Source organism: Anser cygnoides, chromosome 5 (genome assembly GCF_040182565.1).
Source record: "Anser cygnoides isolate HZ-2024a breed goose chromosome 5, Taihu_goose_T2T_genome, whole genome shotgun sequence".
Classification (NCBI taxonomy): Eukaryota; Metazoa; Chordata; class Aves; order Anseriformes; family Anatidae; genus Anser; species Anser cygnoides.
Window position 1 is genome coordinate 37,561,236 of NC_089877.1, and position 25,448 is coordinate 37,586,683.

At 37.3% G+C, this 25,448-nt stretch overlaps 1 protein-coding gene and 1 long non-coding RNA gene across 3 annotated transcripts in view; one reads left to right on the forward strand and one right to left on the reverse strand.

Annotated features, from left to right (window-relative positions):
- Positions 1-60: 60 nt before the first annotated feature.
- CARS1 (cysteinyl-tRNA synthetase 1) overlaps positions 61-25,448 on the forward strand; it is a 34,300-nt gene continuing 8,912 nt past the window's right edge. The window contains exons 1-18 of one of the 2 annotated variants that reach the window (XM_066998919.1): positions 61-183; positions 5,448-5,693; positions 9,162-9,253; positions 10,103-10,191; positions 10,527-10,623; positions 11,085-11,183; positions 12,212-12,361; positions 13,317-13,457; positions 14,269-14,357; positions 15,456-15,577; positions 17,395-17,507; positions 17,910-18,038; positions 18,274-18,403; positions 18,715-18,818; positions 19,835-19,932; positions 21,384-21,573; positions 22,087-22,155; positions 25,152-25,233. In XM_066998919.1, coding sequence (XP_066855020.1) covers positions 159-183; positions 5,448-5,693; positions 9,162-9,253; positions 10,103-10,191; positions 10,527-10,623; positions 11,085-11,183; positions 12,212-12,361; positions 13,317-13,457; positions 14,269-14,357; positions 15,456-15,577; positions 17,395-17,507; positions 17,910-18,038; positions 18,274-18,403; positions 18,715-18,818; positions 19,835-19,932; positions 21,384-21,573; positions 22,087-22,155; positions 25,152-25,233 — 2,065 coding nt within the window. In that variant the 5' untranslated portion in view covers positions 61-158. The remainder of the gene's footprint in view (positions 184-5,447; positions 5,694-9,161; positions 9,254-10,102; positions 10,192-10,526; positions 10,624-11,084; positions 11,184-12,211; positions 12,362-13,316; positions 13,458-14,268; positions 14,358-15,455; positions 15,578-17,394; positions 17,508-17,909; positions 18,039-18,273; positions 18,404-18,714; positions 18,819-19,834; positions 19,933-21,383; positions 21,574-22,086; positions 22,156-25,151; positions 25,234-25,448) is intronic. The other variant, XM_066998920.1, reaches the window with a different exon arrangement.
- Positions 17,818-22,130, reverse strand: LOC136791033 (uncharacterized). Its single transcript, XR_010832122.1, has 2 exons — positions 22,023-22,130; positions 17,818-21,012 (listed from the first exon to the last, which is right to left on the reverse strand). It is a non-coding gene; the product is annotated as an uncharacterized lncRNA (long non-coding RNA).

Below are 25,448 nucleotides of genomic sequence, written 5' to 3' on the forward strand. Positions count from 1 at the left end.
AGGCGACGGCACGGCTTGAGGTGGCGGCTGCCGTTGCTGTGGTGACGGCGGGGAGGCGGTCGGAAGTAACGTAGAGCGGGCGGGGCGGGGCGGGGCACCGTTTCCGGGCACGCTGTTGCATCAGCTCGTCAGCGAGAGGAGGAGGAGGCGGCGGCGGGATGGCAGCGGCCGCGGCTGAGCCGGGTAAGGCGCGGGGCCGGAGCCGCGGGTCCCGGTGAGGCGCGGGGAAGCGTCCGCCGGGGCTGTCACGGCGCCCTGACGGTGGGGTGATGTCACGGCCGGCCTCTGTCAGGGCGTCAGGTGGGCGCCGTGACGTCACGCGCCGGGCGGGGGGGGGGCGTTTGCCCTGGGGCGATGGCGCTCGGGGGTGCAAAATGGCGGCCGGCGGGGGGTGGCGGGGCGCGAAATGGCGGCGGGGCTGGGGAGGGGCGCGCGGGGCTGCCCCCTCAGCGCGGGCTCCCTGAGGCGGGGGTCGCCTGCTGCCGGCCGGCACTGGGGCTTCCCGGCACCTGTCCTCTTCACCCGCTGTTCTCTTTCCTTATCTCTGCCTGTTCTACCCTGAACTCGGCTCTGAACTTTGGCTTTTTCCAGAGTTTTTTTTGTGACCGTGTTTTAATGATGGGTTGCGCTGCCTTCCATATGGAAGGAGGGCTGGGGTAGTCCTGTAATTTTTGGCACTGCTGTAGCAAATGGGAACTTGGCGTACCAGTCGTACAAGTGTGAAATACCATTATGGTGTGTAAGGGTTTAGAAATTTTGTCATTCCAGTTAAGGATCTGTAGATTCAAAGATTTTGTCCCCTTTTCTTTATTGCTGGAAGTTATTTTCCTCTCGGCTTATCACAGGTAATGTTCCTGTGTAAGGGAGTCCAAAAACACTTAAATTTTTCAAAGGACTGTCTTCTTCAGATGTATCTTCCTTATTTTGTTTAAGGGGCAGTAGTGGGAGGACACCAAAGGCTCAGTTCAGGGGTACTTTGTAAGAAACATTTTAGTTAAACTTGTTAATGGGCAAGTAGCCATTGTATTGCAACTATTACGTTTGGTTTCAGTTTGGGAAAAATGAAAGTGGAACTAGGGGGGCTGAAGTGAACAGGGCTGAGAAGCTCTTCTGTGGTAGGCTACTCCCATCTTAAAAATCCTAGTTCTGCTAAAAGCCTCTTGATCCCACTGCGTGAGTCTTGAAAAGCCCTGTTTTTGTCTTTCCAGTTTTGAGCCATAATCCACTCCCCAATGTAAGACCACAGTAATATTGACACGTTACGGATATCTCTTATTAATTGTTTTGTTTTGCGAAAGCCCAGTTGGAAAAGAAATATTCAGAAAAGCCTAAGGGTTTTCCTCAGAGAATGTGTCTGCAGAAATCCCAGAACATTTCAGTTGACTTCAAAGTATGACTGACAAGGTTAGCAGGTTCAGGGATGCCCAGGAAGACTAATTTTTCCCTGAAGCAAAGTAACTCCCTGTTTTTATTTAATCTAGCTTACTGCTTGCTTTATGGCTTTTTTGTATTTACTCTGCTGTCAACTCCTTCAAGGAACATAGAGCTTTGGAAGAACATGTTTTCCTTTTCATTTTCAGGTTAATAAAACTGAACAATTTCCATCAAATTTGATATTGTGTAGGTTTCACATCGTCAACTTTGAAAGCTGTTTTATATACAAATAAAATGCACAAACAATTTTATGCCTTTGAGTCTGCGTGTTGCTGCAGTCTTCCAGACAAATTCCTAGTGTCCTCCAGCAGTCAACAAAGCATTCTGTATATATAAGGAAGAATGTGTGACAAATTATATTGTCCAAACTGTGCACCAGTAATTACTGTATGAGAACTGTATTAATGTCTACAGTGGAATTTTTTGGAAACAACTTTTTAATGCTGGGAGAGTGTCACATTAATAATATTCATTCTTGGGATTTTTGAAGGTTATTTTGCTGCCTCTCCAAGACTCATGCTCGGTGCTTGTTTTCTGAATGGAGCTGCTCTTGAGTGATATCTTGGTGTCTTCGGATCATTCCATTCACATTAGTTAACAACCAGCGTTATGCAACAGCTCTGTAGTACTCCTGCTTTTTTTGCTGTCAGGAAGATGCTTCCTAATGCTGTTGAGTAGCAGCAACTGTAATTTTTGTTTTAGGAGAAAAGAAAAAAGGATGATTCAAGAGAGAGGCTGATTTTTAGCCTAGTTTCCTAAAGCAGGCAGGTTAGGAGACTTGGTCCTATATGGTTCACTGACCCTTCTCCCTCAGTAGCTTTTGAATCCATCGATTGGTAATAATTAAATTCAACAGTGGGATGCCTCTTTGCATGCAGTTGGCAGACTGAGCAAAGGTGGGTTGGAGATATAAGAGAGGCTGGAGATACTGAAGTGTATGGGGAGAGGGGATGAAGCATTTAAGAGACACCAGGAAATTTCTTCAGTGAGAGTGTGTTATGAATTAAAGGTACTGTGAGACTCACGGGCAGGAATTGAGGGTGCAGGATGTAAATCACAGGAAAAAAAGCTTCTGCGGATTTACTACTACTGTTTTTAATAGTGATATCAATGAAACTGGAACAAACTTCTATATAAAGATAATTTTGACTGAGTTCTTTCACATAAAGAAGTGACACTACTTCCCTGTGGTTTGTTGCCTTCCAAATATAGTGTTACTGTATTCATTCTTTCTTCCCAGGAGAATGCCCTGTGGTTCAGGAGAAGAGTTTTTGTCCTGTTAGTTCAGTCCAAGTTGGAGCTACTCACATGAATGCCAGCAGTGGGAATGATTTTGTTCTCTATATATTGAAATGGGATGCTCGTATTGGCACTGATCACTCAGCACTTTTTCTAACACAGCAGATGTGCTTGTATCTCTCAATCTGACTGGAGTGTAGCTGAGTACAACCCCTCTAGCTGTATGCTAGTCATGGTTTGAAAAGCAGCCATTGGTTTAGAAGAGGAAGTTTGGAGCTCAGTGCAGCCTCAGAAACCAGCGTGGGGAACTCGTATTTGTGCAGAAAGCTTGCTGGGAGCTTGAGGCTGCTGTGGCCCAGCTGCTGCAGTGCCCTGAAAAACCCTCCAACATCTGCCCAGGTGTGCTCGTGCTGTGCGGCTCTTGCCTGGCGTGTAATCACAGGCGGGGAGTTTGGGATGAATTTGAGTCAGTGATCCATCTCAACAAAAAAACATCCTCCTATGAGGTCCCCTGGGCTAACTGGTTTCTTTGATGTGTTGCACTTTAAAGTCTGCTGCTCTTACACTGAGACATAACGTCAAACTGTATAATTTCAAGTATTAATGCATACGCCAAGAGTGTTCAAAGTAATTTTGTCTGCCCTGCTTATCAGAGCTGAACTGGTACCAACAATCACAGGCAGTGTTTGCTACCTCTCCTCACTAAAAGTAGCATGTATAGGTTCTGTCATCTTTGTTTTATTTGTGTGTTAGTTTGTACAACTTCCCTTTTAGATCGGTTTATAGATGTGGTTGGAAAGCACTTACGTTGTTTCAGATACACTGAGTTGCTTCCCATTAGCAGCCTGGTGTATGATTAATGGTCATAATAACCCTAGTAATACTTTGCCAGTGGAGTGTTGCTTTCCTTGCAACTGCTCTTTAAAGATCTTTTCTTTGAGATACAGTTTCATTTCTGCATGGATTATTCCTTCAGTATTTGGGGAGGTGTGGGGGGGCTTTTCCCTCATATGATTCATGGATGCAAAATTCACTTATGTCTTAGGGTTCCATAGTTAATGAACATAACTATTTCAAACTGTTTTATGTGTGTAAACATGTGAAGTCCTGTAATGATAAACATCAGTAAATATTTAGGAACCTGAACAGTTTATAGTAAAATTAACTATGTGAGCCAAAGCTGAAACCTATTCAGCTGGGTAAGACTAGCCCATAAGGTCTAGCTGTGAACCATTATTTACTCTTTATTCCTTATTTTTAATGAACAATTGCATGGATAGCCCTTAAGAAGGATTGAGAACTTACATAAATCTGACTTGGCACTTGTGTATAAATTTTAAATATCTTTTGTGACCTTTGATTTTATTTTTTCTATCACTGACCATTTATTAGTTCTGCTGGTCTCTAAAGTGGTGTGCCACTTGAACTTAATAATGCTCAAGAGTCAAACACAAATGTACTTGCTATCTAGCTGCCATTTCCCTGTTATCTGAGTTCCTGTTCTCCTTGAGAGCAGCTGTTCAATTTTTACTTGGATGTTTTAATAATTGATTTCAATATGGGAAATGGGCTGCTCATGAAGTCCTAACTGATGATATTGGCATGCATTTGTAAAAACTTTTCAATTATGCATTTCCTCACACCCTCTCCTAACCATCTCTTCCCTTGTCCCTGTTCATCCTTCCCTTTCCAAGAGCACCTCCAGTCCTTTGGGAACTACTTGTGCAGAAAAAGGTGTATACCAATGCAAGAAGCAGCACTTGTAACAGTGGTTCCTTATGGGTTTTGGGAGCAGGGACAGGTGTTCTGATACTGCCTCTCACATTATTGCGCTATGTCCTTGACTATGTCTTAAATTACTCTCTTGGCTGACTATCCAAGCAGGACATTGGTTTAATGTTTACTTTGCTTTGAACATCAGCGGAGTTACAAATGTTGAATCACCGTACGGAAACACCAGTGTTAGTCCTTGTACCCACTGACTTGCTCAAGGCATGCTATTACTGTGAGCATCCCTACCAGAACCCTTTGGCTGCTTCCTCCATAGGAAGACATTCCTGCGTTTGCAAAGAAGAGGTGCAATTAAACTTGCATTGCCTGTGTACCAAATAAATCATGGTGTTAAAATACTGTGAGGGAGAAGCATGTTCTAATATCTTTTCTGTTCCTTTTCTTCATTGTATTCTCTAAGTGTTACTCATGCCTCTGAGGAGAGAGGGTGGTCTAGGAGGAATGTGGGGTTATACAGCAACAGCTTAAGTGTTTGCAGTTGTTGGAGCAAGTGGGAGTAACTTGGTGTGGTGCTGGGAGCTTGCATATTTGCACCAGTCCTGTAAAGACTTCAGGATGTGCTCAGCTCAGTAGAAAAGTATCCACAGCCTATCCACAACTTATAAAATTAATTATACGCAAATATTTGCTGGATGAGTGTTTTAGCAGCATGGAAAACAGATTGGTTAAATTTGTTATGCATGGAGATTTTTCTCCATTTTCAAGTAGCTAATATTCCTTCATGAAAAGAACCCGTGCTTTTGTCCTTACAGTAATACTTTTGTAAAGACTTCTCCAAAAAACTTACGATGGTGTGAACATAATTCTATTAATAGGAAACATCTAGTTGTTCAGTGTCTTGTATTAAAAATATTTTCCTCAAATTTCTTGTCAGTTGCCAGAGCTAATTTGGAGGGGGTGATGTATAGTATAAGGATATATTTTGGTCATGGGATCTCCTTCTTTTAATGCTGACCAAATGTCCTGTGCCTCTGTCTTTACAGCTTCCAGCTACAGTTTTATTCTGAGCATTAGTGAAGAGGAAGCCAGGGTGAAGGCTTTGAACGAGTACCTGAGCACTCGTAGTTATATCCAGGGGTTCACATTTTCACATGCAGATGTGGAGGTATTCAGAAAGTTTTCGGGGCCACCTGTGGACCAGTATTTCCATGTTGTCCGGTGGTACAGACACATAGAAGCAATCTATGATGGCAGCAGTGAAAAAAATGACCCTTGTAAACTTCAAACAAGTGAGTAATATGAAATTGGTGGCCAGGCTATAGACTAGCTGACATTGTATTGATTTTTGTTGCTGAGCAGTCCTAAAAGTTCCCTTTTATACTCTTGCACACTTTACAATTTGATGATCCACTTGTATTCAAGCTCATGAAATTCTTCTTGCATACTGTTTCTGTGTAATACTCGGATCCTGAACTATTCAAATGTTACAGCTCTGTTTCCACATCTGATTCTAAAATTCTTCAATATACAGAATTTGATTATTTGTGTTTTCTTTAAAAAGCTAGCTACTGAATAGTAAATGGATATGTGGGTTTTGCTTTGTTCCCTAAAATGTCAGGATTTTCTCAATCCACCTTTTTTTTCCCTGCAGGAGTAACTAAATAGTTCTCGTATAATGTACAAATTCATAATAAAGTAAACTGCATGCTGCTTCTTAAGGTTATTTTATTAAAACTGATTTTTGGGGGGTTCTTTACACTTGAATGTTTGGGGTTCTTTTTTTAACCTTAGTAATTTAGGGATTGCTGATGATTTCAGGAAATACTAACCGGTTGATCTAGGTCATTGAGTAAGCATGGGTGCTGGCATTTTTGGGAGCTGCATCACTCCTGCCATGATTTCCAGTGAGCTAGCCTAACTTAATTACTTTATAGTGAGAGCCTTCCTCAGGGAGTCATGGAATAATTAATAATAATAATAACACAGAGCTGTTGTATAGTGCTTGCAATATCTGTAAATGAATGCATAATGTGTTTGTCATTTTGGCTCACAGTTGACTAATATTACTCCAATGCCATCTTCTTACAACGTGTCATCATGTGTGTTCTCAGTTCCTAGCAGACCAGCAGTTAAAATCAGACTGCTGAGAGTAGATTTTGTGTATGCCTGCATGTGTTTGTGCTGGTTATTGATTTCCTTCCAGCAGGGAAGGAATCGCAGTTGTACTGCTGGCTCTGGTAGCAGATTTAACGCCACTAACTACGATTTGTCTGCAGAATGTTTGTCATGAATCAGGGTGGGGCAACCAGATAAAAGGCTTCAGTTTTTCCTGTCCACAAAATCTGCAGTGTAAAGTCTCTCTTTCTGAAGGGCTGTCTCATTAGCTTTCTGATTTTCTGATCTGTGCATATTTATCAGAAGTCCTGAAATGGTGTTCTGCAATGTTCAGGATGAAATAATGCATGGATCCACCATGCTTCTTAGGCCTTGGATATATTAACAGTGTTTTTTTGGATGTATCTGAGAGCTCCAGAGATGGGTTAGAGCAAATGAACCTCAGTTCAGCCAGGGGAAGACTACTGCGGGCAGGGATGCCTTTGAGCAGACTAAACAGCATGCCTTTACTTTGCCCTTGGTATCCATGTGGATATATAGAACATGTGCACATATATACATATCTATATATATATATGTGACACTTAACTCACAAACTGAGACCTTTAGGGGTCAGTTACCTGTTTTTTTGTTGTTGTTGTGAGCTTGTTTTTTTTTTTTTCCTTGTGTTTAGTGTGGTTGTAAGGAAAAAAAAGCTTTAGTGACTTATCTTTTATTAGACTAACCCACACAGGCTTCCTTCCCTGAGGGAAGCATTAGCCACAATTAAGCATACCAGTATAATCTTTGTAAATCAAAGAGTAAACAAATCCATACCTTGGTCTGTGTTATGGATAGACTGCTACTGCACTTGAACTGTTCTGGTCAGTAACATACAGTAAACTATTTAGAATAAACACATATTTCTGTGGATCCGTAGCACGCAGATTAAATGAAGTTCTTTTCTACATTTTTTTTCTTATTTAGGCAGTTACTCAAAAAAGTATGATGAGGAAGAGATTAAATTTTTTTTTTATACCATGGAAATGTATGTTACTTGTAGGTTTTCTGTCAAAAATTTTCATATGAGGATATTAGGGAAACAGAGTTAATGAATAGCATCCTGAAACACAGGATCAGAAAGGCAATTTTGTTGTCAAAACAAATAGTTTGTATAATATTTTAATTGTGGTTAAAATGCCTACCATGAGAATTCCTAAAGGCAGTACTATATGTATTAGCCTGGTACCTTCGGTGTATCTTTGAATTTCCTGTTTTGCTTCCATTCCAGGTTAATGTGATGATTAGTTTAACATCATTACAGCTGCAAGCAGCCCTGTGCATAGCAAACTGCAACTCTTTGACAGATGACATGCCCATGTGTTCTTTGAAAACACGTTTAACAATTGTGTTAAAAATTGAAAAGAAAACAAATGCAAGAATAAGCCTGCAGTTTCCCAGACTGTTTGGCAGCAGAGTAGAAGAGCTGAAAGCAGCAGCACAAAAGGGACATGCCACCTTCCCAAAAGTAAACTGAAAAGCATCCAAAACCCACCCACATACAGTGTGTTCCATGTTGAGTGAGTCTTCGGTGTTTGAAGTGTGGTTCTTTGGCTTACTGTCCTGCCTTCTAGAATGAAGGTTGTGATGAATTAAAATAAACCCTTTTAGTTCTGTGGACACTGATTTGTTGAAATCAGATTTTTTCTGAACACAGTTATCACAGTGATGTTCATGCAGAAAAACACCAAAGGAAAAAATGAAAAATTTGCAAAAAATACTTCGAAATGTAGTGATGAAATATAAACTTTCTGTTTTGACAACAGTTTACTGTTGCTTTGTAATTTGTGTTACACTATTTGTGTATGTGTAACATTGTTTATGAATTTCTACCAAGTTAAAAAGTATCGAACTTTTATTCCTATTTAGGTCAAAGGCAGTTTTCAAAATGTTGAAATTCCCCAAAGAACAGCAATTACAGGTCTTCCCATCTCCTTTGAATATTATCACTGGTATTACCCAGATTTTTATCTGTTCTCCTTAATGGCAAAATTTAACCTGCTGATGAATTGGAGCGTATTTGTGGTAAATGAGAGTGCTCAGAAATGCCTTGTGTACATAGCAACCACATATGATTAAAAGCTGAGGCTCTTTCTAAACCTTTTGGTCTCCTCTCCCTCTCATGCTAAGTACACAAACTCTGTCAATATTGGCTCTACAGATTAAGTCTGGTCTCCAGAGATTTTTTTGCAAATTCTTTGTATGATATCTATATGCCATCACAGTACATACAGTCCGCAGCATTGCAGAAAGCCCAGGACTGCCATAGCACTTTATTAATATTTTATTAAGTTTCAAAGCTCTTGTTAATGCTTTAACTGAATTGCACGCTCTCACTTTTATACCCTTTTCTTTCCTGTTACTCGAATCAAAGGTAATAGGTGTGGCAAGGCAGAGGGCGGAAAATAAGTGATTGAAATCTTTTAGTGGCTTTTTAGTGGCTTTAGCTCTAACAGAATTATTTTGGATTACTAAATTGGAGTTGTTTTCTGTAATTATATATATTTTTTCTTTTGAACTAACTTAATGATGTGATAAGAAGTAAATGTTATACTGCAAAACTACTTATATTTTCAGTTCTATTTAAATTGGTTTTCCTCTAGGTAAAGGCAAACGTATGCAGCCCCCCTGGACTCCCCCTGAAGGGACAAAACATTCTAGACTCTGCCTCTACAACAGCCTGACTCGCAATAAGGTGACTAAATGAATGAAAAGTGAGGATCTCCTTAAAAATGCAAACAGAGGAGTCATCAAATGTTTGCTTCTTAAGTGTCTTCCTTATTAGTACACAGGTTTCTGGGGTTTATTTTGTGGGATTCTGACAAGCACGTGCCAGAAATGCTGCATTAGTCAAGTCTGTTTGGTGAGGCAAGTGCTACAATATACACAATAAATATACAGGTGTGTGTATGCATGTGTGTATTGCTTAATATATAACATGCATTAGCAAGTTATCATCATGTAAAATAGCCAGTGGTTCAACTGTAAAACACGTAAGCATAGGCAGTGTGAACAAAATAAAACCACAGTTTCTTTCTTTAGATGTCGCTTGAGCAAAAAAAAATCTTGCAAATTATATTATTGTAATACAGAGTGGTAAAACTTCCTGTGGCCTTGGCTGAAGGTTTTTGGGGGAAGAGAGGAAATACTAGGAATACTAATGTCACACAGTATGTAATATCGCAGAATATATGAAATGGCAATACTGTATAGCCTTTTTCAATGCAAAAGAAAGCCTGATCTTCCCTCATGAACACAGCTTGAACAATGGCCTACCTAATCCAAATCTTAGTAATCTAATATCTGGATAGATAAGAGTGCGGATAACAGGGTGTGGCAGCTTATGTTCTCTTTTAAATGCTAGTGATGATCTTTTCTTATAGTAAAACTAGGAGTGGAATAAGCTTTTTTTAATAAAAAAAAAATATATATATGTATATATAATCCATGTTTTTCATGTTCTGATTTTCCAAATGTGGTGTTTTTGGCTGAGAGCATGTGTCTTCAATTCTTTCTACTCACTGTACCATCCCTTTCAATTAAGGAAATATTTCAGCCGCAGAATGGAAAAAAGGTGACATGGTATTGTTGTGGTCCAACAGTATATGATGCTTCTCACATGGGACATGCCAGGTACTGTAGTTGCTTACTTTGATAAAAGTAATAACAGCAGTTGATATAAGTAGTAACAGCACTAATAAGTAAGCAAAGATTAAGGAGAAAAATGTACTTTATTTAGATAAGTGTATTACTGGACAATGGTCTTGTTAGTCTCAATGATCAAGATTTAAGGTTAGAAGCATATTATGTTCTGTCATTGTGTGAGGGAAAACTTGCTAGAGGATGAGGGAGAGTTGAAACTGCTATAAAATTATTGACTGATATTGAAGTAGTTTTTGCATGGAATAGAAACATATTTGAGGTATTCACTAAACACTAATACTAATTTTTGTTGCTGTTGTTTTTAGATCATACATCTCATTTGATATTCTGAGAAGAATCCTCAGGGATTATTTTAAATTTGATGTTTTCTATTGTATGAATATTACAGATATTGATGATAAGGTAAGACCTGTTTAAATTGTAATCTAAAATACTGTAGTTTGTGCATGAAAGTCAGAGAATCATGTGCAATTGCTATTTGGAAAGCCAAGATGAATAATATACTTACTGATATGTATTTTGTACACAAAGTCATTGATTTCTGTGACTTCCTGTGCTAGCAAACTACTCATACATAAACGAGTGCTGTTATAAATCATGAAGAGTAAACATTTTACAAAGATAACTTATTTTATTTGCCTCTTTCACTGTCTGTTGTTGACATGCCTAATTAATTCTGTTGAGGTAGCTAATTAACTATATATGGTGTGTTTAAGTTGTATTACTGCTTGTGATTCTTGCATCTTGTTAAATTTGTATGGATCCTGAAAAGTTTTTTATATCTAATAGCATTAGATTTTATTTGCACTTTCTATAACTGTTGTTCTGCTTCACAAGAATATTTCCGTATTTCTGCTTTGTAGATCATCAAGAGAGCAAGACAGAACTACCTTTTTGAACAGTATAGGGAGAACAAAATAACACCAGCTCAGCTACTTGAAGATGTTAAAACTGCCTCAGAGGTGGGCTCAATATTTAATCCCTGCTAGTGTCTTAGGTTCTTACTCAGTAACATAGCAAAGCATCTAAAAAATGCCTCTGACTTTGCTGCCGGTTTAAACTTTCTGCTTGTTTCACTTATTCTATTGAACTGCTATCACACAGATTAGAAGTGTTACTGGAATAGCTTATCACTGATTTTAGAATTGACAAGAACTATCCATGTAAAAGGCATTCCTGACTTTTTATGTCTATAAAAGTTGTTTGTATATTGTTTTATACCATATATGTAAACACGTATAATGGTGTTGATGTGATGGGGGGGAAAAAAATCAAAAAAAAATTTGTATGTTTATTTGTTAGAATGCAAACTTCAAAAGTAGCCTTTTAAAATAGGTTTTCAAAAGCTGGTCCATAATATTTTAAAGCTGTAGATATCTGTGAGATTTCCTTTTTGTACCACTGATGGCCTTGGAAAGAGCAAAAAGTCTTGAAAGCTTAAAGGATGTAATAATTTGTGTGTGCTGGACATGGGGTGCATGGGGGAAGGTGATTCTCTGGTCATTTTAGAACTTCAGATCACAAAGGGATTATTGGTCTAATGAATGAAATACAGGCCTGGGAATTAGGAGGCCTGGAAATTTTGCCCAGCTGTCATTGCGTGACATACTTTTTAAGCACAGCATTTAATCTCTTTGTGTTTCACATTGAAGCTTCTCCATTTGAGATTTGGGATAATTAACTATGTAATTGAAGTGATCAATTGCATAGAAAGTAAACATTACTAAACGACAGTAATTAAGGTTTAGTGATTTATAAAGTTTTTGAAAAACTAAATTGAGATATGAACTACATTTTTTTGGACTAGTGAATATATGTGCTTACATTTCAGTAGTCTGATATCAAAGCTGTTTATAGTAGTCTGATATCAAAGCATAACATATTATTCATCAAAAGCAAGGTACTATATGGCTAAGATAATACATTGTATGTGGAACATAGCCCTACTGTACTGAAAGTTGTTTTTTTAAAACCTTTTCTTTTTTTGTAGCTCTTTTCAGTTAAATTAAATGAGACAACAGACCCAGATAAAAAGCAAATGTTGGAAAAAATTCAAAATGCGGTGAAGTCTGCTTTTGACCCTCTACAAGCAGCTGTGCAAGCAAAACTCCCTGCAGAAGAGATCAATAGATGTCATGAGGTCAGTTTGAGCTCCTTTTTAAATTATTTTTATAATAGTCAGGGCCTTTAAATAGTATTTTGCTTGATGAAATTGTTTTCAGTAGGGGTTGTACTATAAATTGTTGTACAATCGTATATGACATTCCACTACATGTGGTTTTCTACATAAAAGTTTGTCTCTGTTGAGAGAAAAAAAATATATAAAACTTAATTATGTTCAGAATAAATTTTATCCCAAAGACCATTACAATTAGCAACAGTAATCCTGTTGACACTATTGGGCTTTGGTATTCAAGTCAGGCAATAAAATTGCTAGCTTTTAGTAATTGGCTTCCACATGCCTCTTTTCTTGCTTTCAGATTATTTGTCATATTCACTGTAGGAAGCACAGGGTATGAGAGAAGTACCTCTCTAACTCACCTTAAAAAAAACACACATCTATTGTAGAATCAGCTATCTTTATAAAAGTGCGTAGTGACCTGAAAGAACTTGAAAAGCAACTAAAATCTAAACAATCACACCTTCTGAGCTATATGCTGTTGTAAATGAGTAAATAACTAAAAATCCACCTCTTAGTATAGGACTGAGAAATGCATCCTTGCTGAGGTTCAAATCAGTCTTTCAAACACTTCTTATTGATGTGCACAGAAAGGCTTCTGTTAGGATTGTCCAGCAATTATGGGGGTAATGGGTGGTGTGGTAACTGCAGATCCCGTCCAGTGTTTACGACATAAATTCCACATGCTCATGTAAGTGACCAGTATCAAAACAGATGTCAGTTACCAGTTTGTCTTCCTTCCTCTGAGTGTTTCATCCATATATATAAAGGACAATGTGATAGAAGCACAGATTACTCTGTATTCATAGACAAGTGTCTTTTTCCTTAAGCGAACCTTTCTGTTCAGAGTAAGATCTTTCAGCACAGTTTAAACAGGACAAGTCTTTCTTCAGTTACACTTATAATTGTTTTGTAGATAATGTTGGAAGAAGCCAAAGATTTGCTGTCTGACTGGTTGGACTCAGAATTTGGCAGTCAGGTGACTGACAATTCCATATTCTCAAAGCTCCCCAAATTCTGGGAAGGGGAATTTCATAAAGATATGGAAGCTCTCAATGTAAGTAAAAAAAAAAAAAAAAAAAAAAGAAAAAAAAAAAAACTCTTTTCTGTTTTGTAAGTGTATATGCCGTGCCTCATAATACCCAGAATATAATACAAACCCTTTAATAGCTTTCAAAAGCCTTGTATTTCAACAGTATTGATAACATATTTCCTTTAATCTTTAATGTGAATAGGTAGCTATTAAATTATCACCTGTTTTGTTTTCATCCCAGCAATCTTAAAACTTTTGTGCATGTTACCAGTGCCAGTGAACTGGAGATAAGTTTGGTGTGTACGCTCCATCTTTCCTCTTGGTCTAAAATGGGCTTATAATCATATAAACTGATCCAGAAGTTTCAGGTAGTTTGTTAGCTACACAGGACCGCCCTATCATCCTAAGCGTGTAGATTGACTACTGAATACTCTTAAAATTGTGTGGTGGTGACAAAAGTCAAGGACAGATTTGTCTGTTCCAGGTGAAATACTATGTCATATGCAGTGGATCAGATCAATGAAGGTTTATTTATTTACCTCCAAATCAAAGGGACACACTGCCTGTTCTGCCAGAAGTGCAGTAAGTGGAATAGGGGCTGTCTGCTGCAGTAGTGTGTTGGTAACGTTGCCTTAGAGGCCGAGAAAAAAAATGCCACAGCATATTGTTGCAGAGCATAGAGCTTGAAGTAGGAGTCTTAGATTCCACTGTCACTTGCTTTTGAGCAAGTTACTCAATGAATGTATGATATATATATATATATTGTATATATTTGAATGTCTGTATATATGTATTTACATATGCGTAAATATAAAATGCTACTTTTTCTCTGTAGGTTTTACCTCCAGATGTTTTAACGCGGGTTAGTGAATATGTACCAGAAATTGTGGCATTTGTGAAAAAGATTGTGGATAATGGTTATGGGTAAGTTCACTACTGAGTGTTTTTGTTGTGTGCTTATACTGTATTGGATTGCTGTGAACACTTACTCTTTTCTGTTGTCATATGCAACAATATTCTTTTCCAGAAGTAGTGTTTCATCCAGTAAAGAAATATCACATTACTTTATGCAAGATCTGTTATGTATAACCTGGTGAAAACGTGCTACTGTATACTTCTTGTTTATACACTTCTATGCTTACAAAGAAACAAGTTAGATTATTAAAATTAATAGGGTGAAAACCTCATTCCTTAAAATAAATAGTCAAAGTCCAATTCACTTGAACTGGGCTTGACTTCCAGCTTTCAGCAGGGGATTTCAAAACTGGATCCCTGAGTGGATTGCTGGAAATCAGTTGTAAATAACATAGGTTAAAAAAAAAAACTTCTCAAAATGATATTCTGACATTGTCCAATGTTTGTGAAAGTCAGACTAATACTCTAGAAGCTCCTAATATCATGGTAGATTCCTGACTGGCATTTTTGAGTGTTCTTTCTCTTATTAGTCTCAAGTTTTCAACATATTTTCGTTGTGAAAAAGCAAACCTGTGGTTCAGACTCCTATAATTTTTCTTGCATGTTCTTGCTTAAAATCTATGTTTTTCTTTCTTAAAAAAATGTTCAAAATCATTTGCATTGAATTATTAGTGTTCATGGTGGTACTAAAACTTCCCTCTGAGACTTTTTGTCATGGCTGCGGTAGGACAAAATCAGCAAAGTGAAGGAGGACAAATGGACTCTGAAACAAACATGATTCGTATTATATTATTGCAAAATATTAGAAGGGACCAGAATTGCTGTAGATATTTTTGGGGACTGTTAGTCTGAAGTCTCACCTATTTAAGAGTTTAACAAAAGATGTTAATAGGTTTCCCTTTGAATTTTATTCTGACCTTTAGTGCCTTACCTGAAGTCTTTACGGTAATGCCTTAAAACTTAGGCTCACCTAAGTCATCTTTACCACAGTGAACAGTACCATGCTGTATGTGGGTTCACTAGAAAAAGTAAGATAGTGATTTTGGGGGTACAGTTTAGTTAAGTCTTGGTAGAAAGTTAGCTAAATAATTATCTTTAACTTTTCAGGTATGTTTCCAATGGATCTGTATACTTTGATACTATGAAGTTCGATTCCAGTGAAAAACACTCCTATGCTAAGCTGGTTCCTGAAGCTGTAGGTGATCAGAAAGCTCTTCAAGAGGGTGAAGGTAAAAAAGGGAAAATAATGTTTGCTTAAGTTGCTGATGTGTTGATCTCTTCAAATGATTCTACTGATGTTTGGATCAAATTTACTGTCAGACTAGAATGGTCTACCTGCTTGCTTCCTTTGCCTCAGGATTTCTTTTCTTCTTTTTTTACTTGAACCACCACTGTGAGTTTTTAACTGGAAAACAGCAACAAATGTTATTCGTTCTAGGATGGCAGTATTATTTATTGTGTGTTATTTATTATCCTAAGGAGGTTGTGAATAGTCCAATTTGAGTACAGCCCAGTTATTTGGCTTTTCATCTGCTTCATAGTATGTGGAGCAAAGACTTGAAGCTGAGTCTTCCACGTGCCAGGTGAAAGCTCTCCCTGCTAGGCTATGTTTTTCTTTATGACAAATATTTGGTCTTGTGGTGTGTTTTTTCCTCATTCTTCTCTCGTACTGAGAACTCTTTATTTTGTTTACCTTGTTGTGTTGAACTAAATCCAAATATAGATCTTTTGATTAGAGCCTTAACAGCAGACTAGCTTAACTAATGAATCGCATTTCATTGAGCATTTTATCTCTTCCTGAGGTTGTACCGTTTTAGTAGCAAATCATCCACAAAATGTATCAGAAGAATATTTAAAGGTTTTTATATAACACTTGTAGGTGAAATTAAGGTAACTGGCAATATCTGAGATAGGACATTAAATTGCATGTGATTTTTTTTTCTTATTTGAAACCCTTATAACTGAGATTTTCTGTGTATATGTGGAATAAAAGGTGCGAGCTTAAACCACTGTCTTTGTGTCAACATGAATGCATCATTGCCACCACATAAACAAGCACAATTGTCTGCTTTTGCAAATAGGAACTAAAGCAGAATGATTAATGTAACTAATTGAGACTACGTGTATGTCTAGATCTATTGGCAGCCTAGTTGCTTTGACTTATTTGTCATGATTGTCCATACCCTAACAGATAATGTCATTTTGACTAGCAGAGGCAGCAGAAATGCTAAACTTTAAAAGTTGCAACTAATGTAAATAGAAGTATAATACTACTTGTCATTATGCACTTTGAACATTAAGTATTCTAAAAGACTGAGATTGCAGGTATCTCAACCTGTACATCAAAATTAATTGACAAGTTTCCCCTTGACAAGTTTGGCTTTAATCTCTGTTTCGGTTTTCATGCATTAAGTGGTATTGTTAACCACATGTAATTTTCAGCAGTACTGAAGAAATGGTAAATTCATAGTGTTTTGAAGATGTTGTAATGAGAGTACCAATCAAAAGATCATAAAGAGCTAACGGCAACTAATACACGCTTCATATATGATAAAAACATAACAGTAAATGTGTAGATAGTGAACAGCTACTAGCCATTCTGTGGGGCAGCCTAGACAGGGCATGCAAGAGATACCCTAGGATCATGTTGTGTGTGCATATTAAGACAGATTAATTAGTCTTAATTTTGATACTTATAACTTTGAAGTGATTCTGCAATCTTACTTGTATATAAATACAGCGGATTTTTTTTATTTATTCAATATTTCTTTTTCTGCAACTGGAATATTGGAATTGTGTCTGTAGAGAGAATGTAGATGAATCTCATGTCAAAACTTAGAAAGCAGTGCTGCTGATACTTGTCAGCTTTCCTGTCAACCAAACATTAATCAAAAAACTAAGGATTGTCAGAGTTAATTATGAGGGCTTTCAAGTGCTGAGTGTTTTTTTTTTTTAACCTCACATGGTGTGAGGCACAGTGAGACCAAAAATCAATAATGCTGGTGTTTAAATAAAATGTCAATGTTTACTTTTTCTCTCTTGAAAGGTGACCTCAGTATCTCAGCTGATCGCCTAAGTGAGAAGCATTCTCCAAATGATTTTGCTTTGTGGAAATCCTCCAAGCCAGGAGAGCCTTCATGGGACTCTCCATGGGGAAAGGTAAGGACATTACAGGATTTAAACCTTCTACACTTTATTAAAAAGCATGTTTTTTGTTAAACAAATTCTGTAGCTCACCTCATATTATTATCTAGATTATGAGGATCTTATATTCAATAGTAGGTTCTGTTGCTATGCTCAATCTGCCTGTGCAATACTTTTTAAACAGAATTCAGCATGCAGGCTTATGATGACTTACTGGTCAGTCATCTTATGTTTCTCTGTAGTCTTTACCTACAGAGATTCCTCAATCCTTTTTTTTCCCATGTGATCAAAAATAAGGAGGATGATAATTAAGGCATCACAGATGTACATGACGTGTTAGATTTAATGAGCTAATGATACACAGGCAGAAGAGGAAGACAATTAGCTGTTAGCCAAGTAATGTCTTTATTTTAACAGGGCCGGCCAGGTTGGCACATTGAATGTTCTGCAATGGCTGGATCCATTCTAGGAGAGTCGATGGACATTCATGGAGGAGGATTTGATCTCCGATTTCCCCACCATGACAATGAACTGGCACAGTCTGAGGTCAGTGAACTGTTTGTCACTGGCTTTTGGTTTCTGTAGTGACAAAGCTATGTGCTTAGCTTTGACAGCAACTTACACAAATCTATCTATTTTTTTGTGTTATTTTTTAAATTTGCATATGTTTTATATAAGCATAACTTTTTTCCCCTCAATATTTTTATTCCTAAATTATCGTAGTTTATGGTATATATGTGTGCAGCGTTGAGTCTTTTTTTTTTTTTTCCTTTTCCTGCAGGCATACTTTGAAAATGATCACTGGGTTCGATATTTTCTGCATACTGGCCACTTAACAATAGCTGGCTGTAAAATGTCCAAATCTTTGAAGAATTTTATCACCATAAAAGATGCACTGAAGAAACATACAGGTAAAAATTACTTCAGAATTTGAGTACTTTTGATACAGTTGGAGTGATGACTGTGGTAATTGAAGTTCATAATGGAGTTTCCAGAATTGGCTGACTGCAGGTATTTTTTTTCTTCATTCACTTTAGAACAGCTACACTGTTCCTCATTGGTATCTGTATGGATAATAATGGTCTTGCTTTTTTGGTAGATGTACTGAGAGTAAGAATACTAAAAATTGTTATGTACTTAGCCATTATAGTATTGGAGGCCATAAAAATACTTTTATTTAGTTTAATATTGCTTTCCTTGTTTATTTTAAAACTCCTAATAGCACGACAGTTACGGTTGGCTTTCCTCATGCACTCTTGGAAGGATACGCTGGATTATTCAAACAACACCATGGAGTCAGCTATTCAGTATGAGAAGTTTATGAATGTAAGTAAGCTTGCCATTCTTCCTCCAGCTCTCTAAACTCTATTGTTGTAATGTAAGCTCTCTATTGTTGTAATGTGTTTCAAGCAATAGAACCCAAGGATGTACAGGCCATATCCCCAGACGTTTGCCTTCTGAATTCATCATTTGGGATCTTACAGTATTTCTTTAGCTACCATTGAACATTCAAGTCACATAAATTCCACAGACAGCTACATTTCTCTGCAGGTGTATGCTCTGTCCAAGTTTTGACATCTCTGAGCATCTTGGCAATTACATGCAAGATTAGTTTCTCAGTTTAGCTTGCTGACAGGACTGAGTCCAACAGACACTCTCTACCAGACCAGACTTTGCACATATAGACAAAGGGCTATATTATTCCTACGTTGTCTTCCTCACCACATACATCGAACATTTGACTTTATTCCTATCAGCTGTAAGGTGAGGTGTCAGGCACAGTTTCTATCCCTGCGTAGTTTGGAGCAGTGAGTTAAACCCACATTTCCCACAAGGAGGCTGTACAGCATTTTGAGATTATTGATGTTGGTCTTTCCAGCTGAAGCTACTCTGCTATTTATGTAAAATATTTGGCTTGGGACACACAATAAGTGAAAATGACTTTTCACCAAGCTGGATGGCTGCACGAAAAAAACCCTTGCTATAAAGCCATTCTTATTCCTTGTTTTCCATTCCTAGCAACACATGAAAATCTGACATAAGAACTCCTATCTAATTATTTTTTAAATGGTACTGTATTTGAGCAGCTTAATGTTAGAGTATCATTGTTGTATCAGGCAGTGGTAGAGACGAGACACAGAACTGAATTAGTCTGACTGTGATTTATAGAGTTATGTGAAAAGTGGGGGTTTCCCTCTTGTGAGAGCCATTCAGTAGATCCTAGCCAAAATAGCATTGAAACCATAAGTTTTACAAGGCTAAGTTTGAAGTAATGCTTTTTTATAGTAAATCCTGTTTGTGTGTAATCTAAACAGGTTTTGAACTATGTTCTTCTTCTTTAGGAATTCTTTTTAAATGTGAAGGATATTCTTCGAGCTCCCACAAATGTTACAGGCCAGTTTCAGAAATGGGAAAATCAGGAAGCAGAGCTGAACAAAAAGTGAGTGAAGCATTCCTATTTCTTCTCTGAACAGACATGTAGCTGCATGTTTAATTTTTATTCGTTGCAAAATGACTTGCTAGTGGTATTTACAGGTCTGGTAGCATTTCCACTGAGTATCTCAGCTCTATACAAGATAGTGAATTTAATCTTGCAGCAGCTTCATGAAGTTTAGATGAAATTGTTGAATTTCCTTTCATTTGTGTTAAGTACACTGTCATGTCTTGTGTAGGGAAATAGAAGTCATTTGTTAGATAGTTGTAATTTCCTTTACTACTTGAGATGCTGTCATCCTATTTGAGAAGTGAGTGATAATTTGTATACAGTCTTTACAACCATGAAAATAGTATTTTACACATTTCAAAGTGGAGTAACTAAATTGAAGACAAACAAAAGTTAAATGACTTGACTAAAAGTACAAAAGATCAGGGTGTTGATATTTGAAAATGTTATTGACTGGAGAGAAACAGTGATATCAATATAGCAGTCTTTCACATTTATAACAAACTATTGTTATTGTTTGTCATGTGAACAGCTTCCTATGTGACTTCTGTTACATGTGAAATTTAAAAAAGAAGCTTCTTGTGTTGTGGTACTAACATTTTTCCTAATTCAGTTCACTGTCACGAACAGAGATGTTGACTATTGTAAGACCAAGTGCAGATGCTTCTGTTTAGTGAAAATTCAATCTTCATCTTCGGGTTGGTAGAGAGAACCCTTTAAAAAAATATAAAAAGGGTGTGTGGGGGGAATAAGTAATAGGTCAAAAGAGAGGGACAAAGAAGTGGGATAAACAGAAGATTATGTTTCATGATATTTGTTTTTGTCTTATCCACCACTTCTCACTTTCTTTTCTCTGAAAAAAGTATGTTGTTTGAAAAAGTCTTAATATGTGTGATGGAACAGTGCTTAATATAATATATTGCTTATTATGCCTATTTATAAACATTACATAGTTGGCATGAATTTATTCCTTTTGTCTGCTTGTAGCAGCTTCATAATGCTACTCTTTGTGGTAAGTTCATTTCCAAATTGGTGTTCCACGTTAGAAAGATGGTAAACAGATTCCTAAGGTGGTACCTAGGGATAGGAGATCAATACTTTAAAAAGTATAATAAGTACTAAATAAGCAATTTGAACTGCTTTTAATAACTGGTATTAAAAAGTCAGCTGCTGAAAATGCATTAGATGTAATTTGTTTGGATAGTTGTTACCAGCTAGATTATCCTGCCTGCCTTTGTTTGTAGTAGCAAAACAGCTGCATCATGGTGATGATGCCTTTCTCTCACTCATCTTTTTTTTTTTTTTTTCTCCCCTTCAGATGTAAACTTTGACCAACAAAAGACAATCTCATTTTTAGGCTCCCTTCACTCCTCTAACAAAAGTTCTTTAGAGTAGATTGCAGATACTTTTGACATAAATAGTAAAAAAAAAAATGTTTTTCTTCTTAGTTTTTACGACAAGAAAGCAGCAATTCATGAAGCACTGTGTGACAATATTGACACTCGCTCTGTCTTAGAAGAAATGCGTTCGTTAGTCAGTCAGTCAAACTCCTATATTGCTGCAAAGAAATCTTCCAGACAAATGCCAAACAGACTTCTTTTAGAAAACATCAGTTCCTATCTCACTCAAATGCTAAAGGTATGTAATAGCAAGTAGTAAAGTTGCTATTGCACTGTGCAATTTTAACTGTTGTATTTTGCAAATACGTAGGGATCTGTACAGATTTTCTTTATCTTGTAGGAAACTAGAGATCTTCCACATGCACCCCAAGCAAAACAATCCCAAACTGCAGTGCATGCTGCAACAGGAACAATTTGGAACCCTTTATAGTCCATTATAATTTCAGCTGATGTTTTGCTCAGCAGTAGAAAGCCCCTATTACATAAACAGAAAATCAGACATTAAAAAAAAATGAAGTCAAAATGTCAAATCTGACTGCATTAAACCTAAATCTGAAAGCCAATGCTTAATATGTTGTATCAATTAAAAAGCAAAACAAATTCTTACTAACACAGTGAATTGTGGGTTAAATGAACTAGGTGGCTTCAAAACCCTAGTACATGTGATTTTGCTTAGTCTTCACATACCTGTGACTTGATGTATACAACCTGTTCTTTTTTTCCTTTTTTCTTTTTTTTTCCCCTTGACCAGATTTTTGGTGCCATAGAAAGTGATGACGCAATTGGTTTTCCTGTTGGAGGGAATAGTCAAAACATAAATGTAAGTGAAGGACAAAGTACACTGTACAAAATTACTCTGTGTCCTTTTGAAAGTCTAGGTTAGATAAAGGGATTACATTACTGGTATGTAGCTGAGTTACTTCAGATTCAAATGTTATAAGTAGAAACAATATAATTAATTGGCTAAGGAAGTGGGATTTTTCTTTTATGACAGTTGTTATTTTATAGGTTTGTTTGACTTAATAACAGACAAATTGTACAGCAACCAGAAAAAGAATTATCTCATCTTCTGAATGATGAATCTGTTTAAGAAACCACATTAACTACAGACAGCACATGCTACTGTATAAAGACTCATTACAAGGATTTGTATATTAAGTAGTTTCAAAAATACAATTATACTGATTAAAGTTCCTTGTGGTACACCAAAAACCAGCCTGGAGGCAGCTGGAGTTTCATCCTCAATTCAATCTCTTTTTCTGATCTCATTTTGTAGCCACAGTATTTATCTGGCTTTTGAAGGCTGTTTAGCTTTGGTCACTCAGCAGTACCACTGTAATGCAGAATTTTCCTAGAAATATGTGGGAGATGCCTGATGAAAGTGCTGATGGGCCCTGTAATAATAGTAATGTTTCATGGGGCAGGCAGGAGAAATAACTCCATCTGCAAAGCCATCAACTTCGCTCTTTCTGTTCATGAGAAAATCTTTATGAGAAAGGACGCTGATATGGCACAACATCTGATATTGGGTAGCTTCTAGTGCTGGTCTCATGCACTTTTGCATTCAAAATTGTGATCATGTGTTTTTCTGTTCCTCCTTAGAAGGAATAAAACAAACAAATGCAAAACAAAAAGACAAACAAAAACCCCTTATCTCACCAGAGGAAGAGAAAAGCTTACTTGTCACTGAATGTCAGTGAACACTCGTCTGGTAATTGCTCATGCAAACACTTACATTACTGTGCTGTGGAAATATCTAATAATGATATACAAAGGATAACGAAGATGCTCAGCATTCCGTGCTAAAAGCCATCAATAGTGAATTTTAGCTTAACTCAAAATTATTTTGAATTTCAGGAGAAAGACAGCATCTTAACACTTATCTAGGGAAGATGAAAATTAAATCTGTATTTAACACTTCATTCAAGTAGTGTTCCTAAGAGCTTTAGGGGAAGATTGGCAGTAGCTTGGAACAAGAAGTTAAGCCTTACACTCTTTTAAAGTAATGTTGCTGAGGTTAGTGGAGTCAAAAGAATCTGGTGCAGAAAAGGAATTTCAACACCTGTTAGTGAAATACGTATATGTTTTTTGTTGTTCTTGTTTTTGTATACACAGTCAGTTCACAGAAAACCAGTAGTCAGGTACCCACCCAGAGCAGCTTATTTTGCATTTTACAGGAAAAAAACTTCTGTTTTTATCACCCAAGACATTTCTGATTTAATCATTATAGCATAAAGATGTATAATATCAACAATGTTTTGGCTCTTCCATTAATTGTTATATACCCTCTTTCAATCTGCAGATACTTACTTTTCTTAGCAAAAATTACCAAGTGAACATTCCGGGTTGGAAAACTTGTCATTAAAACAGAAAGTTGCGAATCAGGCCTATTGCTTCTGTGTCCAAATAAAAGATGAAGGAATCAATAGATCTGAAAGTCATTATCTCCAAAAAAGACTTAATCCTCTTCAAAAGCTCTGACAGAAAAGCAAGCATAATTACTACCATGGTTCATTGATCGACTTGAAAGGGAATTGGAGAGATGTGCAGTCAGAAAACCTCAGATTCCATAGTCTCATTTTCCAAATGACTTAAGCATTTCTGTCAGGTTAGTTATTCTGGAAATAAAAATCTTTCATCTTTAGATGTCTGGTATATCTAATAAAGTAAGGATGGCACATGCTTTCCTGATGCCACTTCATTTGCATGTTGAGGTAGTTTCAGTATAAAGAGGGTAGCAGAGACATGGCTGTAGCTCATGTAGTTTCCAGGGTCTCTTCTTTCTGCCAGACTTAGCACAACCACTTTCCTTGTGGTTGTGAAGATGATCATGTAGCGTTCACATTTACAAAAAGTTTTACCTGAGCCCATCAGGTCCTTTCACATAGGTACTTTTAGAGCATAACAGCCTCTCTGGTCTGCGAATTGCACAGAAATATGTAACAGATTTAACAGATGGGAGAGACACTTGGAAACTGTAGGTGAAACAGAAGTGTGTGTGTTTATGTTTTTCTCTATCTCTCCCCCACGCTTCAAAGTAATTAAACTTTTAATATAAGCAGTCCCCTGGGTGCCCAGCTTCTCCTCTTAGGATTCCAGAGATGTGATGGCAAACAGCCCTGATCTGTAATTGTAAGTGTTCATTGCATTCACAGACAGCTTGCTGTTGCTATTCACTACCCTGAAAGCAGGATTCTCAGGATGACTTGTCTGAGCTTTCATGAACAGCATTTATTCACACCTGAAATACTTCAACAGTAGTCTCCCCATGCTCTGTGTTGAGGAGGAAGTCATGGGGGGGAGTACAGACAACTGCACTGTACTGGAACCAAATACAGTAAGGATACACAGACATTTGAGATCTGTTCTAATGCGAATAAGTCTTAACATGAGCTTCACTTGATTTATTTGTGACAAGCAGTTTGACCTAAGTAAGACAACATGGAACATGAAGGGGCAAATTCATCTGGGTGTAGCTCTTCAGCATATCTTTGGCAGCTGTTTTTACGCCTGTGTATTGCATTATAGTCAGCTGGGCCATAGCATAACCCTGTGGAACTGATGTATCTGTAACTGCAAAGAGAGGAAAAAGGAATGGAGAGAGGCAAGGTGATTTTATCAGCCCAAAAGGCGAATTGTCAGTTAATGCAAATTATCATCTCTCCTTTGACATCAATAGAGCAATGACACTTCTTATTGATACATATCTGCCCTGAGGGTCAACTTATATCCAAAAGCATGTAAATATGAAGTGGATAAGGACCTGTTTTAAATCTAAATTATGATTAGCTAACTGTAGAAATAATTACCCTACAGATTGAATCTACAGTGATGCCATACCTACAAGTTCTCTCTGAGTTCAGAGAAGGAGTGCGACAAATTGCCAGAGAGAAAAAAGGTGAGAATTTACTTTTTCCTATTTTGTTGCACATGAGATTTGGTGGATGTGGGACTGGGGAGGACAGGGATGATCTGGCTGTTGCAGTCTCTTTGCTTAGAGAATAAAGGTAAGGCATCTTTAAATCAGAGTTGCTTTTAATACTTATGTCTCTGCTACATGTCTCTTTAATTTGGGAATCATTTACAGGTTACTCAGCTCATTTTCTTTTAATT